Source organism: Apium graveolens, chromosome 9, assembly GCF_009905375.1.
Source record: "Apium graveolens cultivar Ventura chromosome 9, ASM990537v1, whole genome shotgun sequence".
In the NCBI taxonomy this organism is placed as follows: domain Eukaryota; kingdom Viridiplantae; phylum Streptophyta; class Magnoliopsida; order Apiales; family Apiaceae; genus Apium; species Apium graveolens.
In genome coordinates, this window is record NC_133655.1 from 3,792,501 (window position 1) to 3,811,172 (window position 18,672).

The 18,672-nt window shown below is 36.2% G+C and overlaps 3 protein-coding genes across 6 annotated transcripts; 1 reads left to right on the forward strand and 2 right to left on the reverse strand.

The window, feature by feature from the left end:
* Positions 1 to 879: 879 nt before the first annotated feature.
* LOC141683031 (pentatricopeptide repeat-containing protein At3g49740-like) lies at positions 880 to 3,594 on the reverse strand. Its single transcript, XM_074487720.1, has one exon. The coding sequence runs from the start codon at positions 3,538 to 3,540 to the stop codon at positions 1,306 to 1,308; it is 2,235 nt and encodes a 744-aa protein (XP_074343821.1). The 5' UTR covers positions 3,541 to 3,594; the 3' UTR covers positions 880 to 1,305.
* Positions 3,595 to 6,007: 2,413 nt separating this feature from the next.
* Positions 6,008 to 10,946, forward strand: LOC141683254 (phosphatidylinositol/phosphatidylcholine transfer protein SFH3-like). Its single transcript, XM_074487950.1, has 14 exons — positions 6,008 to 6,026; positions 6,941 to 7,042; positions 7,169 to 7,430; positions 7,600 to 7,699; positions 7,812 to 8,078; positions 8,365 to 8,442; positions 8,537 to 8,638; positions 8,718 to 8,767; positions 8,867 to 8,966; positions 9,045 to 9,122; positions 9,225 to 9,311; positions 9,876 to 9,993; positions 10,099 to 10,493; positions 10,588 to 10,946. Exons 2-14 carry the CDS (start codon positions 6,997 to 6,999, stop codon positions 10,672 to 10,674), a joined length of 1,770 nt encoding a protein of 589 aa, XP_074344051.1. The 5' UTR covers positions 6,008 to 6,026; positions 6,941 to 6,996; the 3' UTR covers positions 10,675 to 10,946.
* A 113-nt stretch (positions 10,947 to 11,059) lies between these two features.
* On the reverse strand, positions 11,060 to 18,226 carry LOC141683253 (phosphatidylinositol/phosphatidylcholine transfer protein SFH6-like). 4 transcript variants are annotated; one of them, XM_074487948.1, is made up of 14 exons: positions 17,959 to 18,226; positions 16,268 to 16,565; positions 15,492 to 15,591; positions 15,104 to 15,370; positions 14,933 to 15,010; positions 14,714 to 14,815; positions 14,552 to 14,601; positions 14,284 to 14,383; positions 14,012 to 14,110; positions 13,816 to 13,932; positions 13,300 to 13,432; positions 12,353 to 12,756; positions 11,732 to 11,806; positions 11,060 to 11,502 (listed from the first exon to the last, which is right to left on the reverse strand). In XM_074487948.1, the coding sequence occupies exons 1-14, from the start codon at positions 17,990 to 17,992 to the stop codon at positions 11,482 to 11,484; spliced, it is 1,878 nt and encodes a 625-aa protein (XP_074344049.1). In that variant the 5' UTR covers positions 17,993 to 18,226; the 3' UTR covers positions 11,060 to 11,481. The 4 variants fall into 4 exon arrangements, with proteins under 4 accessions (XP_074344049.1, XP_074344050.1, XP_074344047.1 ...); XM_074487949.1 differs by having other exon boundaries at positions 13,816 to 13,929; positions 17,959 to 18,222; XM_074487946.1 differs by having other exon boundaries at positions 12,353 to 12,765; positions 17,959 to 18,221.
* Positions 18,227 to 18,672: the final 446 nt, after the last annotated feature.

Sequence of the window (18,672 nt, forward strand, 5' to 3'; positions counted from 1 at the left end):
AAGACAACTCTATACCTCAAATAAGCAGCTTTCAATGTTGTAAGACGAGAATTCATAGTCAATAGAGTGAAAATTATGAATGATGATGCTTTAAAGAGCTAAGCAACTTATCATCCTGTAATCTTGAAAATACCTAAAGTTTTTATTGGTAAATATCAAATGATAAAAATGAGATCATGAAAATTGAAATGATCCAAAAACCTGTTCCATGTCAATCGATAAATAATCATCTAAGTTGGAAATTCATGAGCTGTAATAACATAATAGCAGGCAGATAAAGACCTAAAGCCACCTCACCCGCCAATCCGCCGTCAATCGTCATCCTATTCATTTAAACTTTCATAAAACACATGTGAGAAGAGGGAAAACTTTAAGACGCAATGTGTCTCCACAATCCTTTTCCTCCACGCTGGTGGCGGATTAGTAGGCTATCTTTTATTCTCTATTGGCTAGTACACCTATTCAGAAAGGAAACAAAAAAAAACACCAAAAAATTCAGAAAACCGTCACACCTTCATTTAAACTTTCCGCGCTCATTTTCCATACTAAATAAACTATAAATAACTTCCTTTAAACTATCATCCCTCACAAAAATAGTATTTAAAGCCATATCCGAAAACAAACACCAACACTCTTGAATCAATCTCAACAACCTCATTTCACAAATTAACCTAAAACCAAACTAATCACCACAATAACACGCACACAAACACACACACACACACACATCAATCAAGCACAACTAAAAAAAAATAAAAATCGAAACTTTTTCTTAATTTACCAAACTAGCTCTACGAATACTGTGATTATTTCCTGAATACTGTGATTATTTCCTCGTCTGGGAAGATCTCATCCCTCCACATTTATGATGACGCCTGCGAGAGCCGTGGCTATGATGATTGTAAAAGAATACGATATTACTAAATTCCTTCAAATTTACACTGTACTGTACAAGTTACAGAATTGCAAATCTCACAATTTATCACTGTACACACTTCTATAATTTTCTACCAAATGTTCAAGAATCCTAAAGTATAGAGGATGCTCCACCTGTCACATTGCTGTACTGTACAAGTTACAGAGTTGCAAAATCTCATAATTTATCACCATATACACCTCTATTTATACCAAATATTCAAGAACCCTAAAGTATAGAGGACGCTCCACCTGTCGTATCGCTGTAATGGTTTAATACAGAAGCTTTCTTTGTCCTGATTCCATGAACCAAAAACTGAGCCTCGCTCTCAGATGTACACCTACTCCGTATAAACTATTGTCAGTAATAGGTACAAGCGCTCTAATGGTTTAGGACCTGACCCAACTGCAGCCTGGTTGTTTTATCACTCCACATGTTTTCATCAGTTCCCTCATATTAGCTGCCTCTTCCCATTGACTAGCATCTGCATATATGTTTGACAAAAGTACATACACTGTTGGATTGTTGTGTTCTTTTTTAAGAAGACATTCAGCTATGATTCTTCCCAACCTTAGATTCCCATGAGCTGCACAAGAACTAAATAAGGTCCACCAAATATTGGAATCTATGTCAATAAGCTTAGTTGTTATCAGTTTTTCTGCAATATCAAGATGACCAGCTCTACCAAGCAGGTCCACAATGCAAGAGAAGTGATCTACTCCAGGTTCAAAACCATACTTATTGACCATAGAGTTGAAAATGTGAATGCCATTATCAACTAGACCTGCATGACTACAAGCTGAAAGAACAGCAGTAAAAGTTGCCTTATCTGGTTTGATCCCAGCTGAATCCTGCATCACTTCAAAACAGCGAGCTGCTTCAATCCCCTCTCCGTGCTGTGCATAGGCCGAAATCATGGAATTCCATGATATATTGTCTTTTTCATTCATTGCTTTGAACACTTTCACAGACCTATCCAGATCTCCAGATTTTGCATACAATGTAATGAGAGCATTCCCTAAAGATGTTTGTTGAAAATACCCATTTTTTAAAATGTACCCATGAATTTGTTTACCATGTTTCAAGGCAGAAATGGTGGCACATATGCTCAAGGAGATACTAAAACTATAAGCATTTGGACTCATATCTGATTTCAGCAGTTCAGTAAATTCGACTAAACCCTCCACTAGGAAGCCATTCAATTGAAGCCCTGATATCAATGAGTTCCATGATATGAGATTCCGATGGCACATGCCATTAAATACTTCATAGGCCTGCTTTATTTCACCGTACTTAAAAAATGCAGAAAGTAATGCATTGGACACTTGGGTATTTGAAAAAAGTCCGTATTTGAATACAACAGCTAGTATCATTTCCACAGAGACCAGCATCTCGGTGCTTGCTAAAAGACTTCCAACAGTGAACTCATCCGGTCGAATCCCTTCACTCTGCATTTGCATATATGCCAAGATTGCTGCTCCAGCCAAATGTCCCTGTGCGTAGCCTGTTATAATGGTGTTCCAAGATACTGTATCCTTCTCTTGCATTTCCTGAAAAACCATATGAGCGGTGTCCAAATCCCCACAAGTAGAGTACATTGTCATTGCTGCATTTCTCACAGAGGTACAATATTCATAGCCAATTTTGATAGCTTGTGCATGTACTTGTATGGCAATTCTAGCACATGAACACAACCCCATAACACTAACAAAAGTTAATTCCGTGGGTCTCAAATTTACTTCTTGCATATCTTTAAACGTAAGTAATGCCTCAACCTCTCTTCCTGCACCAGCTAAACCAGCTATCATAGCATTATAACTAATACAATCACAAACCTCACCTTCCCCACCATCAAAAACTTCATACGCGTCATCAACACTTCCAAAATCAAAATACATTGTCAACAAAGCATTAACCACAGACGATTTAACTAAATACCCCGTCTTAATCACCAACGAATGCACTCCCCTCCCAAACCCCTCAATCTCCCTACAACACAACGACAAAACACTAGCAAACGTATAATTATCACGCCTCACACCCACCACTCCCATCCTCCTGAACAACCCGAACGCAATCTCCCTACACCCATTCTCCGCACACCCAGTAATAACCGCGTTCCAAACCGCCACATTCCTCTCCGGCATTTCATCAAACACTTCCCCACCACACCCCACTTCCACTTTTCTCTCAGACATTTCATCAAACACCTTACACGCATACTCAACTTCCCCAAGTTTCGAGCACGCCGACAACAATGTCGTCCAAGAATAAACATCCGGGCTCTCAATCCCCTCAAAAATCCTCTTCACAGATCCCAACCTTTCTGATTTTGCGTACAAGGAAAGCAAAGTGTTTGATACATGAATGAACTTTTTAAGACCAGACTTAATAGAATGACAATGTACTTGAGTTCCAAACAATATGTTACGATGATTAGCACATGCAGTTAGAGCTGTTGACAGAGAGTAATGGTCTGGTTTGAGGTTATGAGATGCATGCATTTGTTGAAATAGGTTTAGGGTTTTAGTGTAATGGCGTGAACGAGTTGACTCGGCAAGTAAACAGTTGAGTTTAATGAGTTGTGTAATAGCATTTTCAGTTGCTAGGGTTTTAGAGGACATGCTCTGTCGTGAGTTCCATACACATCCTACGGGCTACGTGATATAAAAAATTGATTTTAATTTTAAAAATGGCAGGTGAGTCAATAATTCGGAAATTGATTCTTCCAAAAAGTTGATGCATTCGGAAAAATCATAAAAGTGTGATTCTCAGTAAACTTATAGTCAAGCTAGTTATTTTCTTTTGAAAGTTACCGTGGTCACTTTTAATTTGGACCCGCAACCCTTCATGTGTGTATTGGGTAAACCTTATTAAAAAAAACTATTTTTCCTATATCTATTTGCGATTTTACATTTGTTTTGAAATCATATTTTTTTTAATGACTCAATATTTTTTGGTTAAATTTGAACTTACATGAAATTTTTGAGAAGACGGTGGTGTTGCACGAACATCGTCTTCGGTGAACTATAACGGAGTAAGAAACTATCACCGGAATAGAGAGGAGGTAGGATTTGTGTTTAGGAGCCTAATGCGATATTATATAGACTCGGGGAAACGTGTGCGCTACTCCACACGTAATTAATTAAATCACGTTAATTAATCAATCGGTTAATAAAACAAATCTGTAATTGAATATGAATATTATTAATTCAAATCAATTATAATAATCCGTATTCAAAACGAATTAACATTATTAAAACTCAAGCCCAGTAGAAATTAAATTAGCAAAGTTAGTCTGTGATTATTCAGGCCATTTTTATGCTATGTTCGTGTCCGCAATCGTCGCACACGCAGGTAAGCTCGAAAGCTTCGCAAGCCTCGGTTTGCCCCTCGAAAGCCCATGATTTGCAATCCCCGTGCGCGCACGTTGGTGTTGGAGCAATACATAAGTAACACATTTGAACACTACATAAGTGTTTTGCTATATAAAGCTATGTATGCTCATTTGCAAAATCAATGTGGGACTTTCTTTTCTTCCACAAATTTTCACTACTAAAAGATTAACTTTGAATGATCATATCTCATCCATCTCTTAGTCATTTTAAGTGATTCAAAGTGCCTCGAAAAACTTTCTCGGAAGAGAACGCATTCCAAGTGTCACTCGTTGCACGCACACAACATTCGTCCACTCAAAATATGGCTCAAATTGATTTAATAATGTGGGACTACGACCCACATTTTTCAACACTAAATATTCTTAATAAATGTATAGAACTGACTACTGTCATCTGTTATGCCCGAAAATTGATATGGGCTCTAAATAGACCCATAACAAGGATTGTTATCATTATTGAGCTAAAATAATTGGATCCGAAAATAAAGTTGAACTCTCGTACCGGTACATTGACCAGAGACTATGTATCGTTATGTAGACCAAGACCTCACCAGCTGACACGTGGGATATATCAATAAAGAGGAGTCATACCATTATATTACTAGGTGCACATGACTGCCTCCACATAAATAGTAGGTTAGTCCTGCCCTCATATCAACAGCAGAGGAGTCCTCACCTCATATTTTAAGGAAACTTGAAGAGACAAGTGGGAGTTATTACTGATATCTCAACTACACAGGAGGTATAACTACAACAATTTATGACTACATGACCCTATTGGGGCACATCATGGATATCTAGCGGGACTACATTACGCTTGAAAGGGCCTCATCGAGGTCAGCACTACTTACATATTTTTGGGAGCACATCACGTGACCAGACTCTAAGGGGTCGCATATGAGGCCTCTAGGTGTTCTCGTACCTCACCAACGAGATATCTTCGCTTAATGTCATGACAGCCTATTGTAGCCTAATTGGGCTTGGGTTATGGAATAATATGGGTTTTCTACGAACTATTCAACGGTCAACGAACCTGGGTTTTGATGGACCGGGCCAAACACTAGTCCGTCTAGGTAACTTGTCCTCCAAAAACTACGAGTGGCTTGAACCCCTATAAAAGGGTACGTAGGCCTCTTGTTTATGGATGATCAATAGTCTGAAATGAATACTTCTTATTATGTCTCTTGAGTCAGAGTCTGTCGTTTAAATGCGGTTTATCTTGGTTCACGTGATTTACAGGTTATTGCGTGAGCCCGTAAAATTTACCTTCGTGTAGCGGCTGCAGATTATCTACGGTTAAAAAAAATGAATACTTCTTATTATAGACCGAGTTATATTAAAAAAACCCAATACACTTGATAGTGTATAAGCACTATCAAGCACAATTGTGAATTGTTCTTGCAACACATTGTAAAATAAAAATAAAATCTAAGTAGGCAGGTGCTTTGACTTGAACGGAGTGGCTCACATATTGCACAACTTCAACTCTTTCTCTACTATTATTATACTCTGTACATATCTATCTAATAATATTAAAAATCTCGACACAGATCATAATAATGAATAAACAAAGACCTCGTCAACAATGTGTTTCTAAAAATGGGCTGTCTTGAAATGAAGTTGGCAGGGCCGCAATTTCTCAACAAATTTCGGAACTTAATTAAAAAAACTATCTTCTTCATTCTTTTTCAAAGCCCTGCACTTTTGTCACTGGTAAATTCATTTTATTCTCTCTCTCTCTCTCTCTCTCTTATATTTAGATATATGTTGTAATGTTCTTCATTTTCTGGTGTTTCAAAGGTTCATAACCCACCCTCTAATTCTTGGAGTAATTAAAACATTTTCCTTGTTATACATACTTTTGGTTTTTTGCATGCATGGTTTTCGAGAATTTAAGTTATTGATGTTATTATCGAGATAAGAGTCGAGCGAGCAACAAATTGCGCCGCCGGCCCGCCAACACTTTGTAAAACCCTTTCCTCTGTATACATACTTTTTTTTGCATGCATGGTTTCGGAAATATAAAATTATTGAATGTTGCTGAGCGAACAACAAATTGTGCCGCGGATACCTTGTAAAACACTTTTCTCTATCTACATACCTCTTTTTTGCATGCATGGTTTTCGGAAATATAAAATTATTGAATGTTGATGAGCGAACAACAAATTGTGCCGCCCAAAGTAGTTATATTGATGGACACATGTGTAGAATTGAGAGATATTACATTCTTATTCATGATTTTTTTTATTTAATGTTTAATATATGCTTTGTAGGAATTTTTTCTGTTAATGTCTTTTTTTCTGGGAGCTTCTGATTTTCGACATTGGCAATTATTTTTTTTCCCTGTGTTTTTTGAATTTTAAGTTTTTAATTTACAATAGAGGTAGATCATATGTGCCTGTTAGTCCAACATTTGGTCAAGAACTTCATACTGCTTCATTTTTTGATAAAATTGCAGACTGATGCTTTGTTACATTAAAGGCACTTGGATAGTGTTCTTTGCAAAATCCTTGATTTTGAGATTATAGATGTTAATTTGCAGATTTTGATTATAATGTGTGGTAGTTCTTGAGAGGACATGATATTAAGTGTTATTGTATCTTGAGTGTGTTCTTAATTCTTGCTAGGTGTAGCATTCTGCAAGGACAAAGGTCTGGTGTCACCAAACTTGCAATTTGCATCCATGAGTGACATTATGTCTAGACCCCTTGAGAGGCCTCATAGGCCAAGTAAGTGTTCATCTTTCGAAACTCAAGTTTTCTTCAGCTCATAGTTCCCAATTTTGGTCTTGCTTATGAGCACCAGTTATCTGATCTTGGATTTATTAAAGCCCTTGGTAAAAAAACTGTGAACAGGTCAAGAAAAGATTGAATTTGAAAGCTCAGAGGATGAGAGGAAGACGAGGCTCGGGTCTCTCAAGAAAAAGGCCATCAATGCCTCTACCAAGTTTAGGCATTCTTTGACCAAAAGGGGTAGGAGAAACAGCAGAGTCATGTCTGTGGTGGTTGTTGATGAGCACGATGCTGAGGAACTGCAAGCAGTAGATGCATTACGGCAAGCCCTTATCTTGGAAGAGTTACTCCCTTCAAAACACGATGATTATCACATGATGCTAAGGTTCAATTATTTCTTTTACCTATCTCCTTAATCCTATTAATTTTATTGATCAATGTCACAAACAGGCATTTGTCTACTCTTACCTGAAATGATAATACGGATAACATAGAAACATTCTCCTTTGGTAATTAAGAAATCGCTTAGGGTGACAAGTTGTATTATGATTCAGATTTCTGAAGGCCAGGAAATTTGACATTGAGAAAACAAAGCAAATGTGGGCTGATATGATTCGTTGGAGAAAAGACTTTGGGGCAGACACTATCATGGAGGTACTATTCTACGGAAATTTTGATCACTTATCAATGTATCAAGAACACTCAACTAATTACAGACACATTCTTTCAAACTGAAACATTATCTTTATATTAAAACTCTGGTTAGGATTTTGAGTTCAAAGAAAGAGACGAGGTCCTCAATTATTATCCCCAAGGTCATCATGGAGTTGATAAGGAAGGACGACCAGTTTATATAGAAACTTTGGGTAAAGTTGATGCTAACAAACTCATGCAAGCCACAACATTGGACCGATATGTTAAGTATCATGTTCAAGAATTTGAGAGGACCTTCAACGATAAGTTCCCAGCCTGCTCTATTGCTGCAAAGAAACACATAGATCAGAGCACAACTATTATTGACGTTCAAGGAGTGGTACGTGATACTTTTATTGTTCCTAATGTTAGCGAAATTTTGTTAAATCATATTGGAACTGAATTGTCTGTTCTTTAATCTGAACTTTGTCTATATGCAGTACAATCTCCAAACTTGTTTCATAATACATTACTAATTGTGAAGTAGTCTTACCTCTGTAATGAGTTGAACTTTCTTTGATGTCATGTAGTTGTTTTACTTAAGTCATCTGAAGAGAAATATGGCTTAATAGAGAAGTGGTGTGCTGTAAAACTGAAATATCTTACCTAAATGCTTCATATTGCAGGGATTGAAAAGTTTCGGTAAGGCAGCCAGGGATCTTCTCCAACGCATTCAAAGTATTGATGGTAACAATTACCCTGAGGTAATAATGTCTGTCAGTCTAGTGCCACACATTTCGTGTTCTTTCCTTGTTTGTGTCAGAGGCTTTTATCTCGTTATTATCTGGTTCATTGCAGACCTTGTGCCGCATGTACATCATTAATGCTGGCTCTGGATTCAGGCTTCTGTGGAACACGGTGAAATCATTCCTTGACCCAAAAACTACTGCTAAGATCAATGTATGTTTAATCATCAATCCAGATACTTCTGAAGTAGTAAAATTCACCTACTAAGCATGCTAATTGCTTCGTTTACCAGGTTCTTGGAAATAAATACCAAAGCAAGTTGCTGGAGATAATTGACGCTAGGTAAATTTCTCTATGTTACATAGAGTTCTATCTTTTTTAGATGAACATGCATTATTTAACCGGGAATCTGTTTGAAACCTATCTCTTGCTTTCTGTCAGTGAGCTTCCGGAGTTCTTGGGTGGTACTTGTACTTGTGCAGAGAAAGGTGGCTGTATGCTGTCGGATAAGGGGCCATGGGATGATCCAGAGATCATGAAGGTCCAATTCCGTCTTCTGTCAGTTTTCTAATTATACTTTGCTTCTTGATCTAATTACTTGTACTAACTGATGATCCAGATGGTACGGAATGGTGCACACAAATGCAGCACAAAAATTTCAATCTCGTTTGAGGACGAACCTAATTCTGCTCATAAGGTACTTCCGAGGAGAACACTTGTTACATCAGACTGCAGTCTTCCAAAGTTTCAGTCTGAGTTGGTTTTATTCTCTGCAGTACTGAATTTTCACCTATTGCAGAGTGGTTCTTTCAAGAAGGTGAGCGAAGAATCCATGCCTTCAAGGGAGCACACTGAGAATCCACATCTCTCCCCTGTCCGTGAAGAAGTAAGTCATCTAATCTCGAACAATTACTATACTCCCTTGAAAGTCGTACGTCATATATCAGTTTAATCAATAAATATCAAATATATACATCAAAATATGTGTTTGAGAATTAAAAATAATTTTATGGAGTTCTGTATATGATTCTTGAATCCTATTACAACCAGATGAAAATGTATAAATTCTGGTATTTAATATAATATAGTAAGATTTTTAAAATTTTATCTACTAAATATTTTTATTTTTGTAGTCATTTTCTTTATTTAAATGAAAATAATTAGTAGATAACATTTTAAAAATCTCACTATATCATCTGAAATACTATGAATTCAAAACTTTTCATTTAGTTGTAATAAGATTGAAGAAAAATGTTTAGAACTCCAAAAAATAATTTTTAATCTTCGAACACATATTTCGAGGTATTTGTTTGATATTTATTAGTATAATTTTAGTGATTCAAACGATACCCGTTAAGTTTGATGATTAAACTAATATATTGCTTTCAATTGAGTAATCACTTTGATATTTAACGCGACTGATGTTGTTTTCTCGTTTTCTCGCTTTCAGATAACCCCAAAAGAATATCGTATAAATCAGAACAATGACTGTGTTCCTATGGTGGACAAGGCTGTCGATAAGGCTTGGCCAAAAACTGTGAAAGACGACAGACTTGCCATCCCCAAAGGTAGGTTATCTTGAAATGCTTACTGTTTGTAACATTTAAAAGGAATTGTGGAAACAACTTAAGTTGTGATGATGATTTTCGATATTTTTTGGTTACATTTGAAAGCTCAAGACTTTTACTCAGTCCATGATTGTTGCAAGCCTGGTGATGGAATAAGCAACCACATCATCAATGGGATGATGAGCCTTCTCATGGGCATTGCGGCTCTGGTTCGACTGACCCGAAATGTTCCTAAGAAGCTTACTGCTTCCACTCTCTATTCTAGCTCAATGCCAGGCACTGATGAGTTGGTTAAAGGCCAAGCACCCCCCAGCATGCCTCTATTCACTGTAAGCCAGAATGACTACATGATGATGATGAAACGCATGAACGACCTCGAGGACAAGGTCATCATTCTCAGCAAGAAACCACCAACAATGCCCCTCGAGAAAGAGGAATTGTTGAATGCTGCTTTGTCTCGTGTCAGTGAGTTGGATCAGGAGCTTTCAAGTACTAAAAAGGTACACTTCCAGTTCTTGTTTCACATACTTGCTGCTCGGTTGAATGATCAGATCGCATTGTACTTTTCCCCTGACGTTGTACGTTCGTGTGCAGGCTCTTGATGATGCCCTTGTACACCAAGCAGAGCTCATCGCCTTTATGGAGAAGAAGAAGAGAAAGAAGAAGTTTTTCGCGTTCTAAGGGCGACATCAAACGTATTGCTAGTTGTAACATGATCAGGATTGTCAGTTTTGGCAACCTGAAACTGGTAAAAGCAAAATTCATGATATTCTTTTTTCCAAACTACTGATGCTAGCCTAAATGGTAAGATTCACTACATGTTTGCCTTGACAAGTACTCGAGAGACAAGTCTATGTATAAATAATCGCCACTCTTTTCATTTGTATAAAACTATTTGACATGATTCTTAGCTGCTATTCCCTAATCATTTGGCCACAAATGGGCTTTCATTATGTTCTCGGGTTCTTAAATTTGAACGATTTTCTTTCATTCTGCAAAGTTTATCAGCAAGAGATTACTGACACCACACAATGCACCTTCACAATTTAGCTCCGAATACACGGTACAGAGTGAAAGTTCCGTTACTAAGTTTATTTCTTCTAAAACAGCTGCTTGGTCCTCAAACAGATTGAAATTACATGATTATCGCATTACATTATAGTTATACAGCTCAAGACTAACCCAACTGATCATCATATTTTTGTCCATAATATGGCAGCAATAAAGCTACCTCGGAAATTGATACAAGCATTACAGTTGTTGAGAAAGGTTTAAGGTTTCAACAAACTTTCATAAATTACAAAAGTAGCAAATAAACTCTCGTTACAATATCAAGCCTCACTAGATCTTAAATGGAAGATGCACTGTAAGATAATTCCTTCAGCGATATTAAGAGAAGTTGAGTTATGACCATTAAGAAAAGTTGAGTTATGACCAGTAATGAAACCGGAAGATGGGAAAGATTTTGACAAGATGTCATGTCCATGTTCACCAGCAAGACTTCTTTTTCTGCCCAAAACATGGCAAAAACATGTCAACCAAGTATCGCATTAAAGAAATAACCTGTGGATGAATATAAAACAACAATACACATATGCAGAAGGGTGTTCTCTTAGGCTGATATACATGCAAGTAAAAACGACAACATGGTGCTTCCAAATGTGTGTGTGTGTTTACACACACACATACATACATATATACAATACACATAAAATGACTGAAACTAAAATCAACTTACCCGGAACTTGGCTTCTTCTTGTCTGTCAATGTAAGCAAGTAACTCCTCTTGCCTCATCAAAGCCTCATGCAGGGCCTGTTTAGTTAGATGTAAAATTTTAGGCGGGAAACAATTTTGCTAAATTGCTGATTAATAAGCAAGTCGAGTGACAGATCAGATTCCAATCAACCCAACTCTATATTTTAGCAATTATAAATCAGTGGCAGTGGCAAGAAAAAACTTGTAAAAGAAAAGACAACTGTTTTGAAAAACATTGTAAAAGTGAATGAATGGATGCAAAAAGGATGCCAGTCAATCGCTATGCCTTCTCTTTTTTCACAAGGTGAATCCTTTACGCCTTTTCTTTTGCTAAGTCAATATTTACATCTTTGAACCCACAGGCAAGATAAAAACAAGTGTACAATGCACTAATCAAAGTATTTGCAACTTAAGATACAAAAACAATGCAATTCAGCAACTTATAAAGTGAGTAAATGAATATCTCTATGAGGGTTATTTATCTCTGTATCACCATGACACAACATCTTAACCTTTATATAAAATTTAAACCTGAACCAGCAATAATTTTACAACAGTAATGTCCGCAGAAAAAAGAGCAAATCTGTCTGTTAATAACTTTACCTTTTTGGTAGCAATCAACTCTGCTTCTAGTGCATCCACACGGCAGACAGCAGCGTTAAGCAGTTCCTCTTTTTCATAAGGCATCTCAGATGGCTTTGCCTTTAGCGTATCAACTGTCTCTTCAAGTTCACCAAGTCTTTTCAGAACAGAGGATAATGGATCTGTCTTGGTAGATGTTGGAGTGGATAAAGAGGGGAAAATTTCTTTCCCGCGCATTGCATCAAAGGCAAATTCTTGAGGACTTATATTTTGATCTGATGACTTTTCAGGAAGTTTTTTGGTTACACGGCTGGCCAATGAATGGAGAAGCTTATAAAGGGTTAAGAAGAAGGTCATTAGTATTGCCATGATCCGGACATGGTATCCCTCTGGTGCCTTCTGGATCACTGGTGGTGCAGGCGTTCCTGATAATTCTTTTTAATTGAAATTTACAATAAATAAATCAAATAGGTATCACATTGACTATCAAAGAAACAATTTTGAATAGTAAATAAAATAAGCTGTAGTTTAGCATTATATTCCTATGGCGCCTATGGTACTTAACATTAGTCGGAAGATATAGTTAAGTATAACTAATGCATTTTATTCGTACTGAACATTGGTAATGGTAACTGTAAATAGATCAATTCCACTTAAATTTTAGCAATGTGGACTGACTTTTTCCAAAATCCCTTCTGGTTATTTTGTCTCGAGGCAAAATTATAGCTGAAAAAGAAGACAGCACTGAGGTGGACTCCATTATCCTACAGACCCTCATTCTCAAATCCAAGAATGTGTTCTTCTTTATATAGTCCTGTCTTTTCTTTACTATACATGTAGTTAAAAAATTTTAGTGGTCCCAATGCATCAAAATTCTACACCAAACATACAAGTATACAACCAATTGGGACTTGTGTAGTTACCTATTGAAAGTGGAATATATAACACAAACTCAAACTGACTCTTACCTCCCGAAGCATTAGGCTTTTTAAAGGACGCTTGTCTCTTCCATACAGCATCAACCGCCTTGTCAACCATGGGTACATATTCATCATATCCCGAAAAGGAACCAGTATAGCTTACTGATCCAATCAATTTGGACTGTTGTAAATCAAGTAGAGAGAAAATAGTGAGTGGCAAGCACATATGCGTGAATTCATCATAACAATACCACATCAACAAACTAATAACCAGAATGAGCAACATCAATTTTATTAAAATTAGCTGAGATTTGCACTCTCTTATGTTATAAGTTATGTCAATATCAGTACAAAGAGTTAAAATACTTCCACCGCAACCCAGTAGCATGTGCCACACGGAAAATTAAGCATGATGATTTAACATCTCTACCTATTCAGGGATCAAACTAAACAGAGGCAACTCGCCAGGAATTTTAAGCTCCTGAGTAAGTTTTGCGACTGTTTCTCTACTGGAAACTTCTTCTATCCTAATCACAACTAATTGCTACATTATTTATCACCTACCTCTTCTCGGACAGGAGTCAACCGAAGATGTGCGAAACTTCTTATTGCTTTTGGAGAAGCAATATCTTCAGCTTCAGATCCTGACTCGGCAGTGGATGTATCACTACCTTTAACCTGCTACAGCAGAAGTAAGAAGAAATTACATCGCAGATAAAAAAAAAAATCAATATAAATTAACAAAAGCATTAGATAATACCATAGGGTACTGCGGCTTGACATAAGCAACTACTTTTCCTTCGCTGTTTAGAACTTTCACAACCTGTCTGGCTCGTCCTGCTTCACCATTGAGAACCATCTGCCACATAGTGTACACCAAAACATTCTCAGCCATGAAAGATTTGATTAAAAATAGCTAAGTTAAGAAGCCATCAAAAGATCTATTTTAAGTTCAACATAATAAAGTAGTATAGATAGCACTTATTTAATCTACACTCAATGGGACTATTAAAGTCAAGATCAGTAGAGAACCTTAAGAATATCAGGATTTTTCCATGGCCCTTTATCAGACCGAAGGCAACCGCCTTGATCTGCACAAGTACAGGTACCCCCCAGGAATTCTGGTAATTCACTGCATGATCCAAAGAACTAATGAGTTTTGAAATTATTGGTGGAAACTGTACCAACTATGTGAACTGAAAATGTAAAGAAGTGCACATATTTATATTGAATCAATTTGTGAGACATTTACCATTATTAATATTACACATTTACTAATGATAATATTACACAAAGTTACCTGCTATCTATCACCTCAAGCAACTTGTTTTGGTACTTATTTCCAAGAACCTAAAGACAAGACAAAAATAAACGCAGTAATCAGTGAATCAAAACAAGTCACGGTGGAATTGGGGCGTTCGAAAGTTAATGTGTACAATTACAGAGATGTGTCTTATCATACATGAATCTTGGAAGTAGTTTTTGGATCCAGGAAAGACTTCACAGTACCCCAAAGAAGTCTAAAACCAGGACCAGCATTGATGATGAACATTTGATGAAGAGTCTGCCACAAGGAAAGTTGAGACATAAGGATGGTTACTTAAATTTAAATAATTTCTAATATCAGCCATCTAATATTGTATACTGTAACTGATTAATAAAGACGAACAAGATAGATTACCTCTGGGTAGTTGTCACCATCAATTTTTTGTAGTCGCATAATAAGTTCCCGTGCAGACTTGGTAAAATTCTTCAATCCCTAAATAATTGAACAGATAAAACAGATAAAAATAAAGAAATCCAATACATAAAATGATTACTGCTTCAAGAGATTATCTTAAAGGAAACATACCACGCCATGAACATCGAGTATTGTTGTGCTCGAGTCAATGTGCTTTTTTGCAGCAATTGAACACGCTGGGAACTTAATAACAAAAGTTTTTTCAAACTCTCTCACATGGTATTTTATATACCGATCCATGGTTGTAACTTGCATTAGTTTGTTGGGATCGACCTTTCCTAATCTTTCCATATATACAGGTCTTCCCTCTTTATCCACACCATGATTTCCTTGGGGATAATACTTCAATACTTCATTCAACTCTTTAAACTCAAAATCCTGAAGAAAACATCAGCAAGGTGGAAGTGTAAAAATTGAAATTTTGATGAAAGTGTGCATGCCACCAAACTGCAATCTCACTTCAGAATGTTGAAAGTCAGAGCAGGTTAAGTAAAATTACCTCCAAGATTGTGTCAGCACCAAAATCCTTCCTCCATTGAATCATATCAGCCCACATATGCTTAGCTTTATCAATATCAAACTTCCTGGCTTTCAAAAATCTGAAAATGATGCTTCGTTTGTCAGCTTTAATGGGGGGAAGGCAGTAAAAGGATGTGTTTCTTAGTTCCCCCAATTAAAATTTCTGAAAGAAATTAGTGACACAGATACAGATACTTCATTAACTTCCATAAAATCAGTGAAGTCGTTTCTTTCTGTGAAATTTTATGCACAATCAAAAAAAAATCCTACATCATTTCAGACAATATTAAATCCTTTGGCTTGTAGACTAAAGGAAAGCTTGTGGTTTCAAATATTAATATTCATCTGTTTCGTCTAAACTTCATCACAATGATTTCTTTTAAAACAAATATAATTTGTTCCTAAGCAAAGTACACAATAAGGTTAAACATGAACTTGTTTACAAGGGAGATCATTACTGTCAAAAAAAAGATTCGCATGATACAAAAACAGGGTCTGTAACAATGCATGCTGATCTAAGCTAATGACAAAATTACTAGCTACTTATATATATCTGATAACAGAAAAATTAAGTCATGACCATGAAACACGGTAGATATTAACAATAAGACACTCCATTTAGAAGTCACCATAACATGTTCGAGTTTACAGGATGCTTCCACCAACTATTCCTATGGTTCTTGTTAAAATGTAATACAACCAACACTCCAAAAAAAAGGATGGGACCATCTCAGTAGCAAGGCTCACGGAGTGTACCTCAACATCATATGATAATCATCATGCTTTTCAGGTAGCAGTTCATCCAAGACCAGTGCTTGTCGAAATACATCAACAGATTGTAACTCCTCCGCATCCCGAATATCTTCAATTGAGACAGAGCTGACTCTGCCATCACTCTTTCTTTTCTTTTTCTTGAGCGAATGTTTGAACTTGGAAGATGCATTTAGTGCTTTCTTTTTCAAAGAACCAATTCTCGTCCTTCTTTCATCCTCTGAATTTTCAAAATCAGATTTTCTTTCTCTTCTCTCCTCGTTACCAGAGGACCCCTCAAAACCTACAAGAAAAGCATAAACTATCATATTAACAGTAAACTACATAGAAAATTACATTATCACGAAATATAAAATTGCTGAATCAAAATGAAGAATTGCACCACAGATACAGATATACAGGTGTGTCCTTCTCCATATGTAAAATAAAAACTTCATACAACAAATTTTATAGGCATCAAAAAAAACAAACACAACAAAAAGAAAAAATACAGACACACATATACACACTACACACATATTTAGATTTTTATATAATCAAATTACGGAAGCAATACTGAAGAATAGGCGTAATCAAACTCAACCTAGTGTGCAAAACAAATTACAATTCCAAGAAGTTTTAAGATCTAATCTTAATGCAGAAAGAATTGACATTCTTAATGGAAACCACATATTTGACACATACATTCATCACGAAACACAAAATCACTAAATAAAAAACAAGAATTGCACCACAGATACATATACACAAGTTTCCCCAACTTCATAGCAAAATTTAACCAGCACTCACATCACAACAAACAATACAACATTCCGGAAATTCACACACACACACACTACACAATATTCTTGTTAGAGAAATAGGCATAATGGAAACGAACCTAGTGTCGAAAAGAAATTACAATGTTACGGAATTTCAAGAACTAATCACAATGCAATCAAAACACACACACACACACATAACACAATATTCTTGTTAGAGAAATAGGCATACGGAACCTAACTTGGTGTTAAAAACAAATTTCAATTTTACGAAATTTCAAGAACTAATCGATGCAGTCAAAACACACACATTACACATAGTTATTGTTACAGAAATAGGCAAAATGAAACCAAACCTAGTGTCAAAAACAAATTACAATTTAACAAAGTTTCAATAACCTAATCGCAATGCAGTCAAAACACACACACATTACACACAGCTATAGTTCGAGAAATAGGCATAATTAAACACAACCTGGTACCGAAAACAAATTCTAGAAGTTTCAAGAACTAATCACAATGCAGTCAAAACACACACACATTACACACAGTTATAGTTCGAGAAATAGGCATAATTAAACACAACCTAGTATCGAAACCAAATTCTCGAAGTTTCAAGGACTAATCGCAATGCAGTCAAACCACACACACATTACACACAGTTATAGTTCGAGAAATAGGCATAATTAAACACAACCTAGTATCGAAAACAAGTTCTCGAAATTCTCGAGGTTTCGAGAACTCATCGCAACGCAGTCGAAACAACTCATATTCTCAAACAAACTCACAACTAATTGAATTTCACATATCAAAGTACAGTAAAACCCTAGCTACACAGATCAATTCAATTCAATTCATAACATAAAATACATAAAAATTTAACTAAAAATTGAAGATAATTAAGAGAAAACTCACAAGGCCTAGCGAATCGATCTAACGGTCCTGACATTTGGCTTCAATTATCAAGAAATTAAAAAAATAAACCCTAATTTTATAAATGTTAAAAAGTGAGTAAATTTTACAAGGCGAGTGTGGCACAGATCACGAGGTTGATCGGACGGCAATAAATGCATGTACTGTAGGAGTAGTATTTATTAAAGCTGAAACAGAATTTATCTGCCGGTAGCCGGTTACAATCACGGGACAGATGTTATGTTTTCGATAAATTTTGAAATGGGCGAGAATATAATAAATTTCGGGATTGAGCGAGAATAAAATTCGAACGCGAGGCTAAAGAGGGATAGTTTTTGAATTACAGTTCTACAATTATTCGGAATAGCCGAATGAGATTATAGGTAAAATGGATGGGGTGGGATCGAAGACGTACACGTGGCGGTTAGAAGATATCAAATTCTATCCTGCCTTTCGAGTTCCAGTTCGAGAATGAGTTGGTCTCTCCTTTGACTGTAATTTCTTTTCATTTTTTTTCTAAATTGTTACTCTCTCTGTGTTTCTTATATGACGTTTAACTTTTTTTTTTATCATACATAACCCGCAGCCGCTACCTTTCGGGTGCGCACTGGAGTATATAATGATTATTATGGAGTTTCCGAGTTTTGAGTTCGATTTCATGAAACTTATTTTATTATATTATCTAATTTTAAAGTTTAACCTACAAATATCATTACA